Source organism: Drosophila mojavensis, unplaced genomic scaffold, assembly GCF_018153725.1.
Source record: "Drosophila mojavensis isolate 15081-1352.22 unplaced genomic scaffold, ASM1815372v1 contig_80, whole genome shotgun sequence".
Lineage (NCBI taxonomy): Eukaryota > Metazoa > Arthropoda > Insecta > Diptera > Drosophilidae > Drosophila > Drosophila mojavensis.
In genome coordinates this window covers 15,861,882-15,882,231 of record NW_025318906.1, presented here as the reverse complement: position 1 = coordinate 15,882,231, position 20,350 = coordinate 15,861,882, and the positions used below count along the sequence as shown (strand labels likewise).

The following is a 20,350-nucleotide window of genomic DNA, read 5'->3' as shown; positions in this document are numbered from 1 at the left end:
TGTAAACGACTATGTAATACTCTCTGGGGAATGTATATAGGGAACAGTTTCATTAGATAAGATCTCATTCCAGTTGTTATCCGTTCAGCCTTTAAATTTTTGCTTCTGAAGCGATAAAACTGTTCAAGACGCAGGCACAGCAAAACGAACCAATATACCCGTTTTTAAAAGAAATTAAAACGAAGAACCAAACCGATCATAAATATAAACAGTGAACAAGTGAACTGTTTGTTGTTGTCAGACTGACACACGCCAAGTGTGTTGTCTGTCTGTCTGTCTGTTCGTCCGTCCGTCTGTCCTTCCGTTTGTCTGTTTGCTGTTTGTTCACTTGTCTGGCCTGCTTTCATGCCTGTATTATGTATGCTATATTTTTACTTAAAGCATTTCATTTGTCAGAGATCGGTTAATCTTTGGCGTCATGCAACGGCGCCAACTTCTCGAGAGAATTTTATTGTATTGTGATGCAAGGCACGCGACTTGCGTGAGTCGCGTGACTTTGTGCAGAAAGGCGGACAAAGAAAAGGGAAAAGAGATCAAGAAAGCGAGCTGCTTAGCAAAACAAACAAAATTGGCAAGATGTGATGAGAATATAGAGCACACAAAGTAACAACTGATTATTGTAATTAATAATTCCATGCACGATTGTATGCTTGAGAGTTTAATAAAAACATATTTATAGAGAGCACTAACTTTGTTAAAATAAAAATAATTTTGTATTAAAAACACCAAAAAAGTTGTAACATGTTTCCGCCCGGGATCGAACCGGGGGCCTTCTGCGTGTTAGGCAGATGTGATAACCGCTACACCACGGAAACAGTTGTGTGTGTTTCAGCTAAATGCTCTACATTACTGCAGCAGTAAACTAAATCTAATTCGTTGACAAATATGTTGAATTATTTATAAAAGTACATATATATTTTAATATTTAAAAATAATAATAATTAAAACCCTCAAGGTTTAAATTGTCAATGAAGGCATATATATAATACTTCTGTTTTTTATGATTCATAAATATAAATATATAGTACTAATTTATATGAGAAAATATATGAATTTTGCACATAATATACATTTAGTATTGTTTATATTTTAATTTTTAAAAAATAAAATAAAAAGTTTTGACATGTTTCCGCCCGGGATCGAACCGGGGGCCTTCTGCGTGTTAGGCAGATGTGATAACCGCTACACCACGGAAACAGCTGAAATGCTGCTGGCTTAAATCCAAGCAGTTGTTTGTGCATGTTGTTTGAGCAACAAGAGTTGATGGCTTTTATACTTGTTTGAATTTTCTGCATTTAATATTAATATGTAATAAAAATCTAAAGGAATTTATAAATAAATTTAATCAACTTTGATTTGTTTGTGTAGCAAAATATTTATAAAAAATTTTTCGTACTATCGCAGCCGGTAGGATTCGAACCTACGCTCCCAGAGGGAATCTGATTTCGAGTCAGACGCCTTAACCACTCGGCCACGACTGCTTGTGCGAGCTGTTTGTCTAAATCACGATATGTGCTTCGAGGTCACATTTTCATTTTTAGTAGAGTTCATTTTTTTTCTTGTTTATATGTAACTAATGTATGGAAGGAATTCGTAAAGAAATTTTTAATTAAAAAAAATAATTCATGATAATATAATTAAAATAAAATCAGGTTTTTTCACACTTATTTATTCATTTTTAAAAGTTGTTTTACAATATACTTTATTTAATAGGATGCAAATTAAAAGCCATATTAAATTGATTATATTTTAGTCACGATTTGTAATTGCCCTAAGTGAGATGCTTATGTACATTTTTAGGTTTTTTTTTTTTTATTCATTTAATTCAATTACTAGTCAGTTTATAAATAGGTTTTTGAATATGATGTTTAACTGTAGACCTTATGTAATGGCAGTAGGAGATTCTTTGCATATTGCTCAGACAGCTTTTAATTCTAATTCTAATTCTAGTAGAAGGTTATCTGTCACTGGCAACGACAAATTCTCATTATTTACACTCAGCGCTCAGCTTTTACAGTTTATTGCACTTTTTTTTTCATATTTATTATTGTTGTTGCTTCAGTAAACTGAATGATCTTTCAACAGCGCGTCTGGTGCTGCTGCTCCACTGACTGAGTGACTTGTTGCATTATGAATACTGAATGGATTCATTGATGAGGTTTTGAGATGATGATGATTATGATGATGACCTTATTGCTGGCTTATTGTTGTCTGCTCTAGTTGTCTGAAATATTACGTAAGATTTCTCTAGTAACGCTGAATGAATACTTGAGAAATTTAATTAACGCTCGCACATGTGTGAAAATTATATATAGGGTGTTCGCTTTTTTGGGGTTAATTGAACGCCTTAAACTTTGAGTGTATGTGTGAGTGTGATAATTAATAAATTGGATGCATAATTGGACTCTTCAGTATGCTGAGCACTTCAAAATCAATTACATATGCTTTAAATGTAATGTAATAGCAATGGTCACTTTAACAGTGTTATGTTCTTAGCATTTACTCTCTGCTGTTAATTTTTTGCAAGCTTGAAAATGTTAAAGCCTTTGTAAATAGTAACATCATAGTTGCAATTATGTTAATAACAGTTGTATATAACATAATCATGTTATTAACATAAACTTGTATTGTTTTTGTTTGCTTTCTGTCACTCAATTTTCGCATTCAACACAAGCTTAGCTCGGGCTCATTAAAATAATGGGCGTGTCATTAACTGCCAAATAGACTAATATATATATAATATATAATTGCATAATATGAACTGCGCGCAGATAACAGAGGCAGCTAGAGACAGCTGAAGTTGTCGTCAGCAACGCCTAAATTTAATTGATGTTTGTTTCCTTTCCGTGCAAAAAGGTCAACCGAAGACGTAGTCTCTTTTCGTATGCGTGCAGCAGTGAAAATTAACTTTGTTTTTGCTTTTGTTTGTTTTTGTTTTTAGCTTACATCACATTGTCGTCGCATCACATGATAAGTTAATTAGATTTGTGTATCGTGACTCGTGCAAGCGCATAGAAATCCGATTAGAGAGAACCAATGCAGCGGCTCGCGTTCGCATTGGCATTGTTGAAAGGTCAATAAACTGTCAGAGCTGTGTGTAAATAACAAATTTTACAGTATTTTTTTTTTGTTTTTTGTTGACGGCCTGGTGCTATTTAGCCATAAAAGTCAACCTGTGTTACTGAAAATAGAGGCTTGTTTAATCGTTGCAGTTTAACTTATTTTGTATATAGAATGCATTAGGTGCCCCTCTGATGTGTGTGTGTGTGTGTGTGTGCAGATTCTCGCCTTAATCAAGCAGACAGCACACCTACGCAGCCTGAACTTGCACACCCACACACATACACACACACAGATGTGTTGTAGGGCAATATTCCGTTGTGGATGCTCGCAAACTCCTACGCTATAGCGGGATGACTCGTTAAGTTTTATTGCTTACTGCCCACTTAAAACTGGGCACTTGAAAAACGTTTATTTCCAAACTATATGCTCTTTGATTTGCGCCCACACACACACACACACACACACACAGACTGGAATAAAAGTTCAATTACCTGGCAACGCTCGTTGTTGTTCTTCCACCTTCTCCCCATTTTTAAGGCTGTCACTCAAATGGTGTGGCACACGTTCAGTCAGCCAAAAGCAGCACAGACACACGTCATAATTAGCATGGACAGCGAAAAAGAAAGAATACATGCATGCGTACACACATACAACATACTTATGCATATGTTTGTATGTATATAAAATGCCACTTTAAATATGCACATTGACATACGCGATGTGCAATTGTCAAGCCAATAATAATAACAACAATGAGCAAAGGTTTATTTTGCGCATTTCCATAATAATGACAATACAATAAGCCAAGTACAAAGCAGCCGCGGCACCGTTTGAGTTGCATACTTTCTTTTATGCACGGTAGAACAGCATTGAGAGAGATAAAAAAGAAGGGGGTGAGCAAAGGCGCTGCCACTTGTCGTGTGCTTTTCTTTAAATTGGCGTAAGCCAAGTAGAAGATGCGCTTTCAATTGATATGGCAAGGCTGCGCCTATAGCCGTATGTGTATGCATATGCAAGTGCATTAGTAATGGTAATCGGTAATATAGGAAGGCGCAAAGCGTAGCCATTTGTATTGGCAATCGGTTATATGGGCAGGCATTTGCATTTGTGTTGGTAATCTGAGCAATATGTGTGTCGTTGACATTTCTATTGGCATTGTTTATATGCCATGGCTGTGCAGTAGAAGTGTAGGTAGAATTTGATTTATACAAACATACATATATACATTACTAAAGTTATATATAAATAAAAAGTCTATAAATAAACAAGAAACTATATTAATAAAAAAAGCTATTAGCTATTATAAATTAATAAAAAAAATATATATATATTTAAATCTTACAAATATTTTTTTAAAGACCCACAACTGACAACGAAATCCAGATTGATTTTAATAAATATAATATATAAAAAATAAATATAAAAAGCAAACTATAAGCCAATATATAAATAATAATTTAATAATTCCATATAATTTTTACAAAAAAATAAATAAATACAAAATCTAAATCTGACAACCAAATCCAAATTGAAGGTTAATTTCTTATGAAGCAACCACCACGCCTAAAATTAAACGAGCAACGCATTTATTTTTCCTTCTTTCTCTTGCTCTTTCTCTTTCTGTCTCTAGTTGTTTATTTGTTTTAAGTGGCGCTGCGCTGCTGCTGCGGCGGCAATGTCGCTGCACTCCGTTCGTCGCTAACGCGTTGCTCTTTACGCTTGAGATGCGCAGCGTCGTATAAGTTGTTGTTGTAGTTGTTGTTTGTGTGTGTTTGCCTGTGCGTGCGTACGTGTTTGTATTTTGCTGCCACTTTCTTCATTCGGTTTTAAAGGCATCAATTTAAATTCGTTAAAACCACATATATGCATACATATACATACATGTATATATCTATACATATCTAAATAAAAGCAAATGATCTTAAAATAGTTTTGTTTTTTCCATTTCTGTTGCCGCACGTTTCTTTTCACACTCTCGTGGGCAATGACAGCAGCAGCAGCAGTGGCAGCGGTTCGCTCTGCTGCGCTGGATGGATCCACACCCCAAAAGAAAATAATAATAATGTATAAAAAAGAACTCAACACATATTTTCCCAATAATTTTGCCTCAGCAACTGTCAAGCAAACGAAATTTATTTTTATCCCAAATTAGAATTTTGTTGGGGTTGTAAAATATGCAGTATATTTATATATATATAAAAATACCAAAAAAGCGAAAGCGAAATGGAAAGGAAGGCTAGCAGCCGGCCGCTCTCGGAACTTTAGTTCAAGTGCTTTTATGTATTTGCCATTCACACAGCACGCAGGCATGTGTAAATACATACATACACACACATACAAATTGTTCAGTTGCTCTGTCAACGCGCGTTCTCTCTTCCGCTCTCTATCAATCTGTCTCTGTCGCGCTTTTGGTTGTTTAATAAACGATGTTGGGTGGTTCATTTGCGCCTCGCCTTGCAGTTTTATGCAGGCGACGACACAAGTGCTACTTGGCTACACTCTCTCTCTTTCGCTCTCTCTCGCATTGTCGGTGTCTCTCTTTTGACACCCTATTTTGTTCATAACGGAAACCAAAAGTTTTGGCCTGCACTTTTTAAGGTCAGTTGAAAATTTTCAGCTGAGCCTGTCGAAAGCAAAATATTTATAGATATATAAAAACTAATTTGTATTACTTTAAGTAAATAAAATAAAAAGTTGCGTATTTTTTTGTGTTTTTGTTTTTAGCATTTGAACTAAATTTAAATAAATTAACTGAAACATGACTGACGTTGAGCAACCGCCACAGAATGGCATAGATCCAACCGCGGGCGAGGATGACGAGAACAGTAAAGCGCGTCCCGCGGATATTGAACAGGTAATTAATTGTAGAGATAGAAAGATGATGAATTAATTTATGTAATATTAAACTTCTCCAACTTACAGGACATGCGGGAGATGGAGCGACGCAAACGCGTAGAGGCCATCATGGGCTCCAAACTGTTTCGCGAGGAACTGGAACGCATTGTCGACTCGGCACGTGAGGGCAGCGCCGGTGCCAGTGGCATATTACAGCAGTTGTCGGATATTGTGGGAGTGCCAGTGAATCGTGTGAGCAACGTTTTCAAGAGCGGCAGCTGCATGGTGCCCATCAATGATATACGCGGCGTGGAGTCGATGGGATATGCCAAGGGTGAGAAGATACTCAGATGCAAACTAGCTGCCACATTCCGGCTGCTGGATCTGTACGGCTGGACACAGGGTCTGGGTGCACAGATTACGGCACGCCTAAAGGTCGATCAGGAGTACTTCCTGGTCAATCCCTATGGCCTGCTGTACCATGAGATAACTGCCTCAGCCCTCAACAAAGTCGACATGCAGGGCCAAATCGTCGAGCAGGGCACAACCAATTTTGGCGTGAACAAGAGCCGTAAGTGGAAATGCGAAATTTAATGATGACCAATTGAATTGAACTAAACGTTGATTTAATTGCAGACTTTGTCTTGCATTCGGTGGTGCATGCAGCGCGTCCAGATATCCGTTGCGCCATTTATATTGGCTGCAGTCCCGTTGTGGCAATCTCTTCGCTAAAGACGGGCCTGCTGGCTCTCACCAAGGATGCCTGCGTGTTGGGCGAGATTAGCACACACGCCTATACCGGTCTGTTTGACGCGGAGGAGCGCGATCGCCTGGTACGCAGTCTGGGGCCCAACTCCAAGGTCATGCTGTTGACCAACCATGGCGCCCTCTGCTGCGGCGAGACCATTGAGGAGGCTTTCTTTGCCGCCTGTCATATTGTGCAGGCGTGCGAGACGCAGCTAAAGCTGCTTCCGGTTGGCCTGGACAACCTTGTGCTAATACCTGAGGAATCGCGCAAGTTGATCTACGATCAGTCACGCCGTCCACCAGAGGACTTGGAGAAGAAATTCGCTGCCATCACAACTGACGAGGACGGTGCTGCCGGTGCCGGCAAAGAGGAGGCTGCCGCGCCCAAGATTGGCAGCCCGCCCAAGTGGCGTGTGGGTGGCGCCGAGTTTGAAGCACTAATGCGCATGCTGGACAATGCTGGCTATCGCACTGGCTACATCTACCGTCATCCACTGATCAAATCAGATCCGCCAAAGCCGAAGAACGACGTTGAACTGCCACCAGCTGTGTCTTCATTGGGCTACCTGCTGGAGGAGGAGGAGCTCTTCCGACAGGGGTATGAAAAACTTGTTAACTAATTGGAGGTAAATGGATTTTAACCATCTGCTTTCTTTTCCACAGTATCTGGAAGAAGGGAGATCTACGCAAGGGCGGCGATCGCAGTCGCTGGCTGAATTCGCCCAATGTTTACCAGAAGGTCGAGGTACTCGAGACTGGCACTCCAGATCCCAAGAAAATCACAAAGGTAGAGATCATAACATTTGAAGATATGCAAACGACACAACAACAAACACAAAAAGTTTCTAACCTCAAGGAAATCGAGGGAAATTAGCTCATGAACTAATTTTTAGCAACACACAAAAATCCTAATACAGCTAGGGAAATTTTTAATGAAATAATCCCAAAATGAAATAATACCCACACAAAAGAACATTCCAAACAACCATCCATAGAAAATATTTATAGCCTCTCTGTGCTCCCACTTTTATACTTGCTTTTATTAATATTCACGCATAATAATGTCTATCTAAATATATATGTAGCTTATAAGCAAAAAGAGATATACAAATTGACAAAGTTTATTTAAATTAAAAACAAATTATGATGCATAGATATTTTGTAACCCAAATGCAGCAAAAACAAAAACAAAAACAAACAAAAATCAAACCAATATTAATATGCTTTATAAATTGTAATTGTGCATTAATCAAATAAATATATGAAATACAAAACTAAATCGCATAGATGATTTTGTGCCTCTTTAGGGAAATTCCAATTATTATTATTTGCCTTAAATTACAAAAGAAAAAAGTAATGAAAACAATGCAAAGAAAGAGAAAGACATTTGTTAACAACTATTAAATGCTAACTAATATATATGTATATGTTTAAGCAATGCTAAATTCAAATAATTATTCCTAATATCCATCAGATTCTGCATGTTTTATAATTTTCTCTCATTTCAATCATTTTGTTTTGTTTATGTTAACATGAAAATATCTTTTTCTTTGCATGATTTCGAAATTTTAATTTGTCAACTGTCCTCTTTTTATTTACTTACATTTCTTAAGGCACAAAATCATTTATGCTTGTATTGTATTTGTATTTCATTTATTTCAATATTTATAATTTGCATTTAAAACAAGTTTAAACTCTGTTTAACCAATTTGCTTGCATTTGAGTGCAATTATCTATGATGATGGGGCATATATCATATTGTATTGTAAAATCTAATTATATATCTGAAATATGTGAACTTTTAACTACTATATTTAATAGCAAATTTAAAAATTTCTTTTTACAAAAATCTGAAATTTAAATCTAAAACAAATTTCTTTCTCTTTCTTTTTCAATTGCTTAACTCCGTTGAATGACCCCCATATAAAAACAAAACAAAAACCGAAAAAACCCCACGTAATATCCCTTAAAATAATAGTGGGTAGCCGAGGGTTCGCCCACCCACTCGACGCCGGTGCGCATCGAGGATCCATTGCAATTTGTGCCAGCCGGAACAACAACCAAGGAGTTTAAGCGAGTGCAACAGCAAGTCAGTAATAGCAATAAATTTATATATTATACATTACTATATAATCTTATTGAAAACAGATTAAGGACAATCGACGCGCAGACAAAATCTCTGCCGGCCCACAATCGCACATTTTGGAGGGCGTTACCTGGGATGAGGCGAATCGCATCAAAGATGCAACCGTCTCGCAAACTGGTGATCATGTTGTGCTGATGGGTGCCGCCTCCAAGGGCATCATACAGCGAGGATTCCAACATAATGCGACAGTCTATAAGGCGCCCTATGCCAAGAACCCCTTCGATAATGTAACAGACGATGAGCTGAACGAATACAAGCGCACCGTTGAGCGCAAAAAGAAGAGCATTCATGGGGAATGTAAGTATGGAGAGAGTGAGAAAGAGATTAGAGAGCAGAACTTTCTGTTAATTTAACAGTGTGTACATGCACATGTTACTGCAAAGTGGTATGTTAATTTAACAGAGGTGCACTTGCCCATGCCAACTGTTCTGTTAACTTAACAGGATATGCAGTCATTTAACAGTGCGCTGTATGCTGTTTTGTAAAGCTGTTAATTTAACAGTGTCACGCTACATTATAGCAGCAGCCACAAGTTAAGATTCCCTAGAAAAATATTAATTACATATTTATTTATTTTATAATTTGCAGATACCGATACAGACTTTTCGGAATCAGAGGCACTCAACTCGATGCAAGCAGCGGGTGCACACGCACATGCAAAACACGCACAGAGCGAACCAGAAACGGGTAAGCAAGAGAAATTTCAATGATGGCTAAATTTTATTTTAATTATCATTTATTTTTAGAACACCAAGTCATACAGATTCAAACACAACAGGCGCCCATTCCCAGCCAGGCTGAGGTTGTGCTAAGTGATGGTAAGTCCAGATCTATAATCAATCCAAATTGTTTCCTCCTGTTTTATGTCTACGTTCACATAATTGAATTCTCATAAACACACACCCAACCACACACACATTTAAACTAGTTGTGTCCTTTCCAAAACTGATTCCTCAGATTTGTGAAATTGAGATTGGTTCGTTTTATATTATTTATTTTCTGTTAATGCATTTTGTTTTATGTTATTTTGTACATTTTTAAACTTATATTTGATTCTTTATTATTATCTAAGTATAGTAGTATATTCATATTAATTTTAACAATATTTAATTAAAATTAATCTTAGGTATTTTATTCTAACCTATAATTTTACTTATATGCTATTTTCCTTTTATTTATTTTTGTTGCCTCTACTCCGAAAACTTCAATACACACACACAAACAAACAAAAATAATTACAACTTCATAAAAACATATTTTTAATAATTAATAATTAAAAAGTTAACAAAAAAGTACTCGTAGCACTTGATACAGTTTCGACTTCCTTTCTGTAAACAATTCTTCTGTTACACAACATTCTGTTAAATTACCAACCCTGTCTATTTGCCGCCACACTGTTTGTTATTCTGTCTGTTATCTAAAGGACTCACCTGTTGTACGACGTGCATAAAGTGAATTCGATTTTGATTTTTGCCAAACTAAAATAATAGCAAAAAACTATTACTAGTTAAATTCTACTTCCCTTGATAACATCTCTATACAGCTGCAGTTTTATTTTGTATGTATTTAGTAAATGATTTCGTTGATTAATCTGTTCATGATTTTTAATATTTTTTCAAAAATAATTTGGCAAATTGTAATTCAAAATTGTTTACTTACTTGTTGATCTTTTATATATTTTTTTCGATAAATTCTTAGCTAAACACAAGCGCAAATAAATTGGCTGCTAAAATTTTTATAGAGTAGCTAAAATGTTTTTAGAAATTGTTTAGGATAAAAAAATTAACAAAAAAAAAAAAAAAAAAAAAAAAAACCAGAAAATACAACAGCGAAGCTCAACTAAATACAATTACTACTACTACTACATTTTCTACTATCAATACAATGTACATCTGTATGTGTGTGTGTGTGTACTTTGCTGCTGCTGCTGCGCTTTCTAAATCTCTCTACACACACACACTGTCAAATAAACCAAAAGTTTAGTAACTTACATTTATTGTTAGAGGTGAGTGCAGCCCCCTAAAAAAAAAAAAGATTTAGTGTGTAGTAAAAAATGATACACGAAATAAATAATATTAATAATACCTGTGCATAGTTTATAGAGCAGTGAACTAAATTTGTTTATGCATAATCTCATGGCAATTCATAAAACTAATATGTTGTTCATGCACCACCTATGCTCTGTTAATTAACATTTCGCCTTGCTGCTTCGACATTGGTCATTATTTTTAACATAAGCAGAGCGCAGTAAACATATAGCTTGTTATTTATTTTTTACTGTTTATTTATTTGTCGAGCCGGCTCACAAGAATTATCGTTCAGAATTAGTTCGATTACACTGAATTGATTTACTGATCGCTGATGAACGATTTGCTCATTTGTGAACAATTCCTTTTGCTCAGCTCGTTTGTGAGCGATTCGTTCTACCGACTATCGATATATAAACAACTAATGAACTAGTACATCAAATTAACGATATTTTTAACGACTAAATAATGAACAGCTGAAATTTTTAAATTAGATTTTACAACTCAACAAATTTCTTGCACATTTTCATTTATTTTTATTTAGAAGAACTGCAGCTGTTATTTGTTTATTGCTATTTCTATAAATTGCTTAAATGTGAAAGCTTATGCTACAACTCCACACACACATACACACACAGAACATGATGCATGATTAGTAGTGATTATTTTAATACACACTCACAATATATTTACATTTATTCTTTATGTTATGTCTTTTGATCTATCACATAATGCAACGAATTTTTTTAAGGCTTATTTTGATGCTCTGAAATACGTTTGACTTTATGTTTAATTCTGAATACTATTTTAGCAACACTTAGTTTTATAAACGGCGAACGCTCCCATACAGCAACAAATCGCAAGCCACCAACTGGCCGAGGTAACGAACAAGTTGTATACATTATCTCAGTTGCTGAGATCCTTCGTATATATGCCCTAACCCAAAAATATATATCTATTGTACTCAATTGTACTCAAGTTCTTGGACAGCATTTGTACATATTCAAACTAATAATGAATCCCATTCCATTCTTATTGATGTTAATAACTAGCCCCAAAACACTTATTTAATATAAATATGCACCTACCTAACCTAGACTGTAGACTTGGACCTCTTACGTTCGTCCACTATATCAACTTAACCTCCATCAATATAGTCCATATAGATATCAAAAGTCATATATTTGATACCCATTTGGTTTTTGGGTTCACGCCTATTTCTTAAAATTATAGATAGTCAATATTCTGTTATTATGTATCTAAATGTATATCTAGGTATTATCAGCGAGTTGCAAGTTGTAAGAGCCGCAGCCTCGAGTTGCTGGCCTTATGCTTGAGGTGCGCCTAAGTGAGTAAGTCTTGCAACCTAGTCATTGACTGAGCTATGCAAAACATACTGATGCACCCATTTTGCCTTTTTCATGATTACAAGATTTGCAAGATCAAGACACTGTTCCTGATACTGTCGATGTCCAGGGAAACAAGAATAATGACGACGTAGTCTATGATGAGTTGGACAAGGAGAATCATATTCAGAATGCTACCAAATGTCGTCGTGATTTGCTCTCAGCTTTTACTAATCCTAATGACGCAGCAATTCCTTCTTCTAGTCCCTATATTCAGGAGCAAAATGATGTTGACTTGCCAGTAAACCCAGAGTCTCAAGCAGCACCAATTGCCATGTTGCAGGGAGATCTTTATTCATATGCCTATGGGGCTGCGTCTTTGGGTCGTTGTTGTCAGCCCCAAATTTGTTCCGTGCTCTTGCACGCTTTGCACTCGGAGCATTTGCAAAATGTGGGCTACTATCGTAACAATCGCTCCAGTACCACTTCCAGTACAGGCACCACTAACGAATCATCTCCTACTCCACGTCGTCCGTTGCAGCTGGCCAACGGTATACCGCCTCCATATCGCACTCTATCCCATTTTGGATTCAATTCGCCCCGTCAGGCTCCACGTACCGAGCACAAACATCTGCCGGCTAAAGTGGATTTCATTCGCTATAGACCAATACAGCGTGTGATTAGCTATGAGGAGATCTTTGCCACGCCCCGGTACGAGCAGCTATGCCACTTCTGTTTCGAGCAGCTGCTACGCCTCAAGCCGGGGCTGCAGCGTCGCAGTGCTGCCAGCAGCAGTGGCGAGGAGCCAGATGATGGGCTCAGCTGCCCGGGCAGCTTTCCGGTTTCACCACGGCAACTGACCACGCTAACCGAATTGGACGACGAAGAGGACTACGAGGATCGGCTGTATATTCGACAGCCAATGGCTAGAATGCCCTGTCATGTTAGCACTCAAACGAGCTCCATTCTATTGAGCAGCCAATTTCTCAAGCAACTGGAGAACCTCAACTTCTCGGAGGAATCGACTAATGTGAACTATGTCCCAGGACTTCAAACCATAAATAGCGATTTAACAACGCCCACAAGTCCTGCTGCCAGCGCATCTAGTGCGCCTCCACTTCATTCAGCCAAGAAACCGGATATCGATCCGAATGATAAGACTAGGACTGATCTTACCGAAGTCTGGAACTTTGGCAACTGGCAGGAGCAAGCCGCAGATGTGAACGCGCAGCAACCGTTAACTGAACGTCGCATTACACTCGAGATAACTCAACAATTTGCCCATAATCCCGAGGAGCAGCAACAGGCTGAACGTCAGTTGATGTCGCGCGACGATCGTCAGCGTCGCAAATTGGAGTTCCAGGAGTTGTGGCAGGATCATGTCCAGTACTTTGGTGCGAAGCAAGAAATGGAGCAGGAAAGTCCAGAGACTCCAGAGCATACATTGACCATTTCGTTGGATGCACAGGAAGATAAAACTTTGAGAGCTTATGGTTGGCTACGGGAGCAGCAATCTTATGATGAAGAAGGAAATTCGAATAATGGAGCTGGATCACTGAATGAACCTGTCACAGATTACCAATCTGAGGCAACGGGCGAGGGCCATTATGAAGAGCCATTATCTAGCAACACTCATGATATACCATCCGTCACTGGTGACTCGCGCCAACAAGCTGTTGCTGAAATACCGAAAATATTGGAAGAATTCGAGCAGAGTCTGTGTGTGGCAGGACAAAATCTTGAAAAACTGGTTGCTACCACTAAAAAGCTACGAGAAGTGACTATCGCTGAAGAACCTCTTTCGGATGACTCTATAGAAAGTGGTTCTCTATTCCGTGCTATCAGCTTGGAGAATATTCCCAATGCCGATGATACTGTATCAGTTTCAGAACCTCAACGCTTTGAGCCGCAGGATTTGAGCACAGATGAGGAATCGCAAGAAGTCGGCGATGAATCACACGGGGACATTGATCAGGAAGAGAAGCGTGATATTGAGAAACCCGTAACACCTGTGCCTCTCGTATTCCGACTGAAGCCTAAAGGAAAACATCACATTGAGTGCAAACTTAGCGATGAAAAGGACGTTGATGAGAATGAAAACGATATGGGGGATATTGTCGAAAGCGCCAGTACAACTGAGATATCATTGTCGGCAGAGCCAACTGCAAGCTCCGATGAGCTTGCTACACCGCAAAGAGAATCTTCGAGTGATATGTTTTCGCCATTGGAGCGTGATATACTCGACAGCATCGAGGCGGATAATCTTAAGGAAAGAGAGTCCATTTTCGGCAGAATTGATGAGAGCATTCGCAACAAGCTAACACCCTGTAAACTACAGCTCATGGTCTCTGGAACAGAGGAAACTTTTGAGACATGCACGCACATCTATAAGAGTCCAACCAACGCAACGCCACCAACTCGTCATCTTTTCCAGTTCACCAGCGAACCACGTCCGTCTACCTTTTCCCAGCATGATATTAGTGCGCCAGCCAGTTCATCGGCGCATGCTCGTGTGATTCCTGGTAAGACGCCACGTCTGTCCCGATCTTGGGATAGGCGACTGGACAGCAGTGAGTCGTCATCGTCGACGTCTCTCCGTAGCAGTCCTCGCAAGAGGCGCAACTTTGTACAAGAGAATATACGCAATGCCAGTAAGCCGCGTGGCTACACCAAATCCAAACCCCTAATGGCTTCCAGATTGAAGAGTGTTCAGGTGAAGAGTAGTGATCTATCGGCTGTCTGCACCTTTGAGGCTGAGAAACGTGGTAGCAGCTCTCGTCTGTGGGTTTCGCTGCCCACGTCTCCACGTAGCACCGCCGGCCACAAGCGCCGATACGCTAGCCCAAATGATGTGCGTCATCCAGTAATTCACTCGCCCCACACCAAACGCGCTAAGCCCATTGAAAATCAGACAACCAAATTGAATCGTAATCTGTATAAAACAATTTCCAGCACAACATTTTGTACAGAGTCGCTTGAATGTGACGAGAGCTTGGCTCAGAACATTTCTAGCACCACATTTGAGGTGGGTTATATGTCAGAGGATCAGCAGAGTGGAACTCCTCCAAATCCGATAAACAACAACAACGAAGCTATTGCCTCACCAGAGAATAAAAACAATGCAACTGGTAGCTCCATGTATTACAGTGCCGATGATAATACAGTTGTGGACATGCTTCTAGAGATGTTGGAGAACGAGAGTCTAGAGCAGGATATGGAGGAGCATATGTATGACAATGGAAATCAGGCTTCGGTAGTCTCATCTAATGATACGCAAGAGGAATCGCAAGCAGAAGCTAGAGAAATAAATGAGGCAACAGATGAAGTATATACTGGCAATAAGAATGGACTATCGGAAACGTCGAACGAAATTGAGCTTGGAACTGAAACTATGGAGTCGAAAGCCAATGAAGACAAAGAATTTTCACAGAATTTGGATATTGAACAATTCCTAGAGAATACAAATGCAGATGCTATGGAAAGTGATCTCAATGATCCAGATAATTGTTTGGATGAATTTATCGATATTGGTGATACTATTATAAAATCTTTCGCTGATGAACTCAGAGCTCAAAATCAGATAGAATCAGCCATTGAAATTGAAGAGTCGGCTATGAAGTCTGAAGTTGAGAATAAATTGGGAGAAATCGTTTCAGAGGGTATTGAGAATCAACTCCAATCAATCAATAACATTGAAGGGGAGGTTTTAAACTGTGTAACTGATCAAATATTTCAACAACTAATATCGCAAGGAATCAAGGAATTTGATAATATAGAAAGAGCTATGTTGCAGTCTTCAACTGATGAAGTATTGAGAGAACTTCTATCGCATGGACTCAGTAATCAATCAGATAACAAACCAGACATGCCTTCAATTGATGATCATAATGCGGCTTTGGACAATGAAGAATATAAAATAGATACAGAGTTGTGCCTTTTCAATGAAACCGCCAATGGAAATACTTTAACATATATTCAATCAAGCTTTTCGTTAACCTCAAATCGTGCTAACTTTAATATTTGTGCTCAAGAAACAATGGTATCATCCTCAATCAATGAGGGCGTCGACAGTTCTGATGAAAAGTCTTCAATTAACGAAAGTTTGCCCCAAAACCATCATGAATTACCATTGGAAAATCAAGATACAATTGAGGAGGATAACGATAACAAGCCAAGTACTTCAGCAAGGGCTGCTGCCAGAAATATGAAACGCACTGCTAGTGGTGCTTTGAAAGCAACAGAGAAAGCTGCTAAAACCGAAAAGGGCGAGGGGGATGATACGGTTGTCCTCAGCACGAAATGTACGCTTAAAGATGGAACTCTACAAGTGAAAGCAGACGACTCCTTCGACGACATCCAAGCTCCGCGTTGTGAAAATAATAAAACTAAACTTTGCAAACCTTGTGATGCCGCGGACGATGATCTCGGATGGGATTTGTTTGAGGTGGATGACATTCTTCAGTTCCATGATGACGAACTGCTTGAGGAGGAGCTGGAGGAAGAAATTGATTATTCGGATGACGACAGTCCACATTTCTTTACGGAGGAAGAGGATGAGGATGTGGAAGAGGATGACGATGATGAAGATGGGAATGTGAATATGGAGGACAATAACAATGTGAATGTGACTGTGGATGTAAATTTGAATATGAATGCGCTAAATCCCAATTCGTTTGACCTTTTGGGCGCCATGCCAGACAACAACAGCCCACCATTCATTGGGCCTTTACGTGAGATTGAGTTGGATGAATTTGGACAAATGGATATGGACCTTGATACACAAACGTTGCATGGATACAACCCGAACTTACCCTCTAGAAATCCACCGGCAATCAATTGGCCAGCTGATCTTATTTATGACTATGGTCCCTTCATAGTGGAGTTTAGAGAAAGACCTGGAGAACCCGATGCTAATGCTAATGAAAATTCACCGTCTCCACAAACTCTAGAAGTATCACAGAATGAAATGAATCAAGCAACGGCCCAAGAACTAAATCTACAACTCACAGATGATATTCCCATGTGCGAAGACAAACCCAAAAACGAACCGAAAGGCGAACCCAAAAACGAACCAAACGACGAAAACGAACCGAAAGATGAACCCAAAAACGAACCGGAAGACGAAAACGAAAACGAACCCAAAGACGAAGAAAAGCCTCCAGGAAATGAATAAAGAAACTACGAATCCCATTGAATGAATATCTAAACTAGCTTTACGTGCCAAGTCAACAGACATTTTGAACTTTTTTCAGCTCAATTTTTACAGAATTTTAAACTTCTTTTTTTTTTTAATTTTTATGATGTAACTTGGCATGAGCTTGTATCATTTTTTATACTTATTATACTAACCACTGGTGGATTGTATGGTGAATGGATCTATTTTTTATGAAGAACAATAAATATATCCTTTTGAGTTTATTTATTTTGTTTAAATGTTTATTTTAGTTAACTAATTTGTTTAAAAATTAAAAATGGAAAATAAATATACATTTCTGTAAATATTAAGGTTAATACTACTGTAACTGTTGCTGTTGAAGTCGCTGTTATTGTCACTGTTAAATGTTAAGGTCAACATTATTGTTACTGTTAGCAATAATATCAATGTTAATGTGAAAGCTAGAGCTAGAGCAAGCAACATTTACAGTTGCTGTTAGTATTTACATTACTGTTGTTGTCACTGTTTAAGCTGTTGTCCTTCCATTGTCCGATCCCATGTGCTCTCCTTGTCTCATGTGAAACTCCCACCCACACTCGCACACCCAGACACACACACACACTCATTGCATCTCTCGTCCTCCTCTCAGCCATGTGCTCATATCTGGCCAAGAAATACTCTTTTCTTTACACTGGCGCCAGCTTCTCGCGCTTTGATTGCGTTCAGGTTAATGTCTTACATAAGATCGATGCAACATATAAACACAATTATCCACTGCTCAACAATGGCAACAATAGCAGCAGCAGCAACATGAACAACACAATGGACAGTTTTTCTGCCCATCTGCATGCCAGCAGCACACCTATCCGAGCGCCCAGATATCAACAGCAACAACAACAGCAACAGCAGTCTGTGAGCAGCAATAATATGATGAATCCACCAGCTGCACCATTTCGCACCTGTTCACATTATGGCTTTAACTATCCGCTGGCGAATACGCCCAGCATTTTGCTGCATCCGGCAAATCAAAGCATTTGGCAAACGGTGGCTGAGCAGCGCGAGAGAGTTGTCTCCTTCATTGATCTGACCAGTCTGAGCTTTGCCAAGCGCAAGATGCTCAATGTTTTGAGTGCCAGTTCGGGCAAGCGTCTAGCAGCTGAGGCAGAGACTGAGCCGGAGACGGAACCAGAACCGGAACTGGAACCTGAGGCTGAGGCTGGAATATCAGCGCCTTCGTATGTGTCTGAAATGCAGATACAATTGATGGCATCGTCGCCATCGTCACCTGCGCCGGCTCCAAGCGCGAACGACTCGCTGGAGGAGCTGACGGCGCAGTTTAGTTCCATGTTAAGCCTACGTAAGACTCATAACAGTCCGCAGCAGCAGCAGGAGAGGGATGACGATAGTCTCTATCCAAGCAATTATACCGTGCGCAGCTTCCTGCCCGACAATCATGCGCTGCCCAAGGATGGCGCTACAACGGCTGACAAGCCCGAGGCGGAGCAAGCGATTTACCTGAACGGAGTGGACAGTGGGCTGGGTGACAGCCACATTAACGGTAACAACGACAATCACAACAGCAACCACAACAATAGCAGCAGCAATGGCAGACGCGTGCGCCGCGGCACCACCAGCAACGATTCATCCACCCAGGAGGCCGAGGCGTACAGTCAGGGCAAGCATATTAGGCTAACGTTGAGCAGCTCGCCGGAGGCACAATCCCAGCTGAAGTCGTCCTCGATTGAGATCGTGATCAATGTGTCGCTGCGTGACACGGAATGCGTGCAGACGGTGCAGGCGCACGAGCACGAGTTTCGCACGAAGCTGGAGAAGGTGATCGACGATGAGATTCACTACATATCACAGCAGCTGGCCATGCAGCAGCGTCACACTCATCTGGAGCAGCAGCCGCGTGCTGCACTGGCCACGCCCACACCATCCACCGCAATGACTCAGGTGCAGCGCTGCAACTCGGCGCCGGCACTGTGTCACACCTACAGCTATGTGGCCTTGGGAGATTCCGATTCGTCGGCACCACGAGCCTCGCCAATGCCATCGAGCAGCAATGGGCACAGCTGCCCAGAGGCGGAGGCACTGCAGCGTCTGCTCAGCACGCTGGAGCTTGAGTTGCAGCATCTGTTGAACAGCATCATACGGGCGCATGAGCTGCACAATCGAGCCGTTATCTATGATTGTCGCACTCGCATTTCACAGATGCGTGACGATATAAAGGGCGTGGTCAAGCGAACCAGAGCCAAGTAACAACCAGGGGGAACAAGAGGGAGTTCTAGAGTAAATGAAGTCTGATTCGGCTTTCCATTCCGCATTCCATTTAACGCACTTCAACCCAATCAAGAGAATCTGTATAAATTAAGTCTACGTTCCATTCCATATCCCGGACTCTTTTATCATATAAGAAATGGAATAATATCGAATTTGTCATTTGTTGCTTATTTTTAGAGTTAATGAGTTCATGAATTGTGTTTATTTTTGTTATATTTTTATGCATTATTTTTTATATATTATAATTTACATATTAAATTGTTAACGGCACATCCAATCCATCAGTTATAATAAATGTTTTCCCAGCTATTTTCATTCATTGCCATACTATGTAAATAATGTTTTAAGTTCCCATTCATTCGGTGTTTAAGCAAAAACCAGGTAACAAGCATTTTAATGCACTTTTTACATAATTTAATGTTATATTCTTTAGTATTTGTTTTATGTTAATATTTAGATGCCTGCTTGTGTTTGTTTAGCCTAACATTTGTGTACTAAAAAAACATACATATTCACAGACCACATGTGTATGTATGTAGTAGTTACATACAAATACATATACATATATACTAACATTATTTGTTTGTAATTAATATTTAATTGAATTTTCGTAATCATTTTGCGTGTGCGCGTCCTCTAATGCTGAACTGTATTCACATATACATACATATATACATATATATTTATATATGTACATATATATACATTGATTTTGTGTGCGTCCATTGAGTTACATAATAGTACTGTT

At 39.3% G+C, this 20,350-nt stretch overlaps 1 protein-coding gene and 3 non-coding genes across 13 annotated transcripts in view; 1 reads left to right on the top strand and 3 right to left on the bottom strand.

Annotated features, from left to right (window-relative positions):
- Positions 1 to 20,350, top strand: part of LOC6580134 (protein hu-li tai shao) — a 32,589-nt gene that overhangs the window by 10,773 nt on the left and 1,466 nt on the right. For 4 of the 10 annotated variants that reach the window (XM_015164109.3, XM_015164106.3, XM_015164108.3 and 1 more), the window contains 9 exons: positions 5,788 to 5,917; positions 5,986 to 6,469; positions 6,535 to 7,243; positions 7,309 to 7,432; positions 8,624 to 8,734; positions 8,794 to 9,088; positions 9,380 to 9,478; positions 9,538 to 9,609; positions 12,251 to 17,582. In XM_015164109.3, the coding sequence (XP_015019595.1) occupies positions 5,822 to 5,917; positions 5,986 to 6,469; positions 6,535 to 7,243; positions 7,309 to 7,432; positions 8,624 to 8,734; positions 8,794 to 9,088; positions 9,380 to 9,478; positions 9,538 to 9,609; positions 12,251 to 17,337 (7,077 nt within the window). In that variant the 5' untranslated portion in view covers positions 5,788 to 5,821 and the 3' untranslated portion in view covers positions 17,338 to 17,582. Of the gene's footprint in view, positions 1 to 5,787; positions 5,918 to 5,985; positions 6,470 to 6,534; positions 7,244 to 7,308; positions 7,433 to 8,623; positions 8,735 to 8,793; positions 9,089 to 9,379; positions 9,479 to 9,537; positions 9,610 to 11,629; positions 11,699 to 12,250; positions 17,583 to 17,968; positions 19,912 to 20,350 lie in introns of those variants that run through there. The other 6 variants (XM_015164113.3, XM_002005962.4, XM_015164107.3 and 3 more) reach the window with 4 other exon arrangements.
- Positions 743 to 815, bottom strand: Trnav-aac. The gene has a single exon. It is a non-coding gene; the product is annotated as a tRNA-Val (tRNA).
- On the bottom strand, positions 1,125 to 1,197 carry Trnav-aac. The gene has a single exon. It is a non-coding gene; the product is annotated as a tRNA-Val (tRNA).
- Trnas-cga lies at positions 1,400 to 1,481 on the bottom strand. Its single transcript has one exon. It is a non-coding gene; the product is annotated as a tRNA-Ser (tRNA).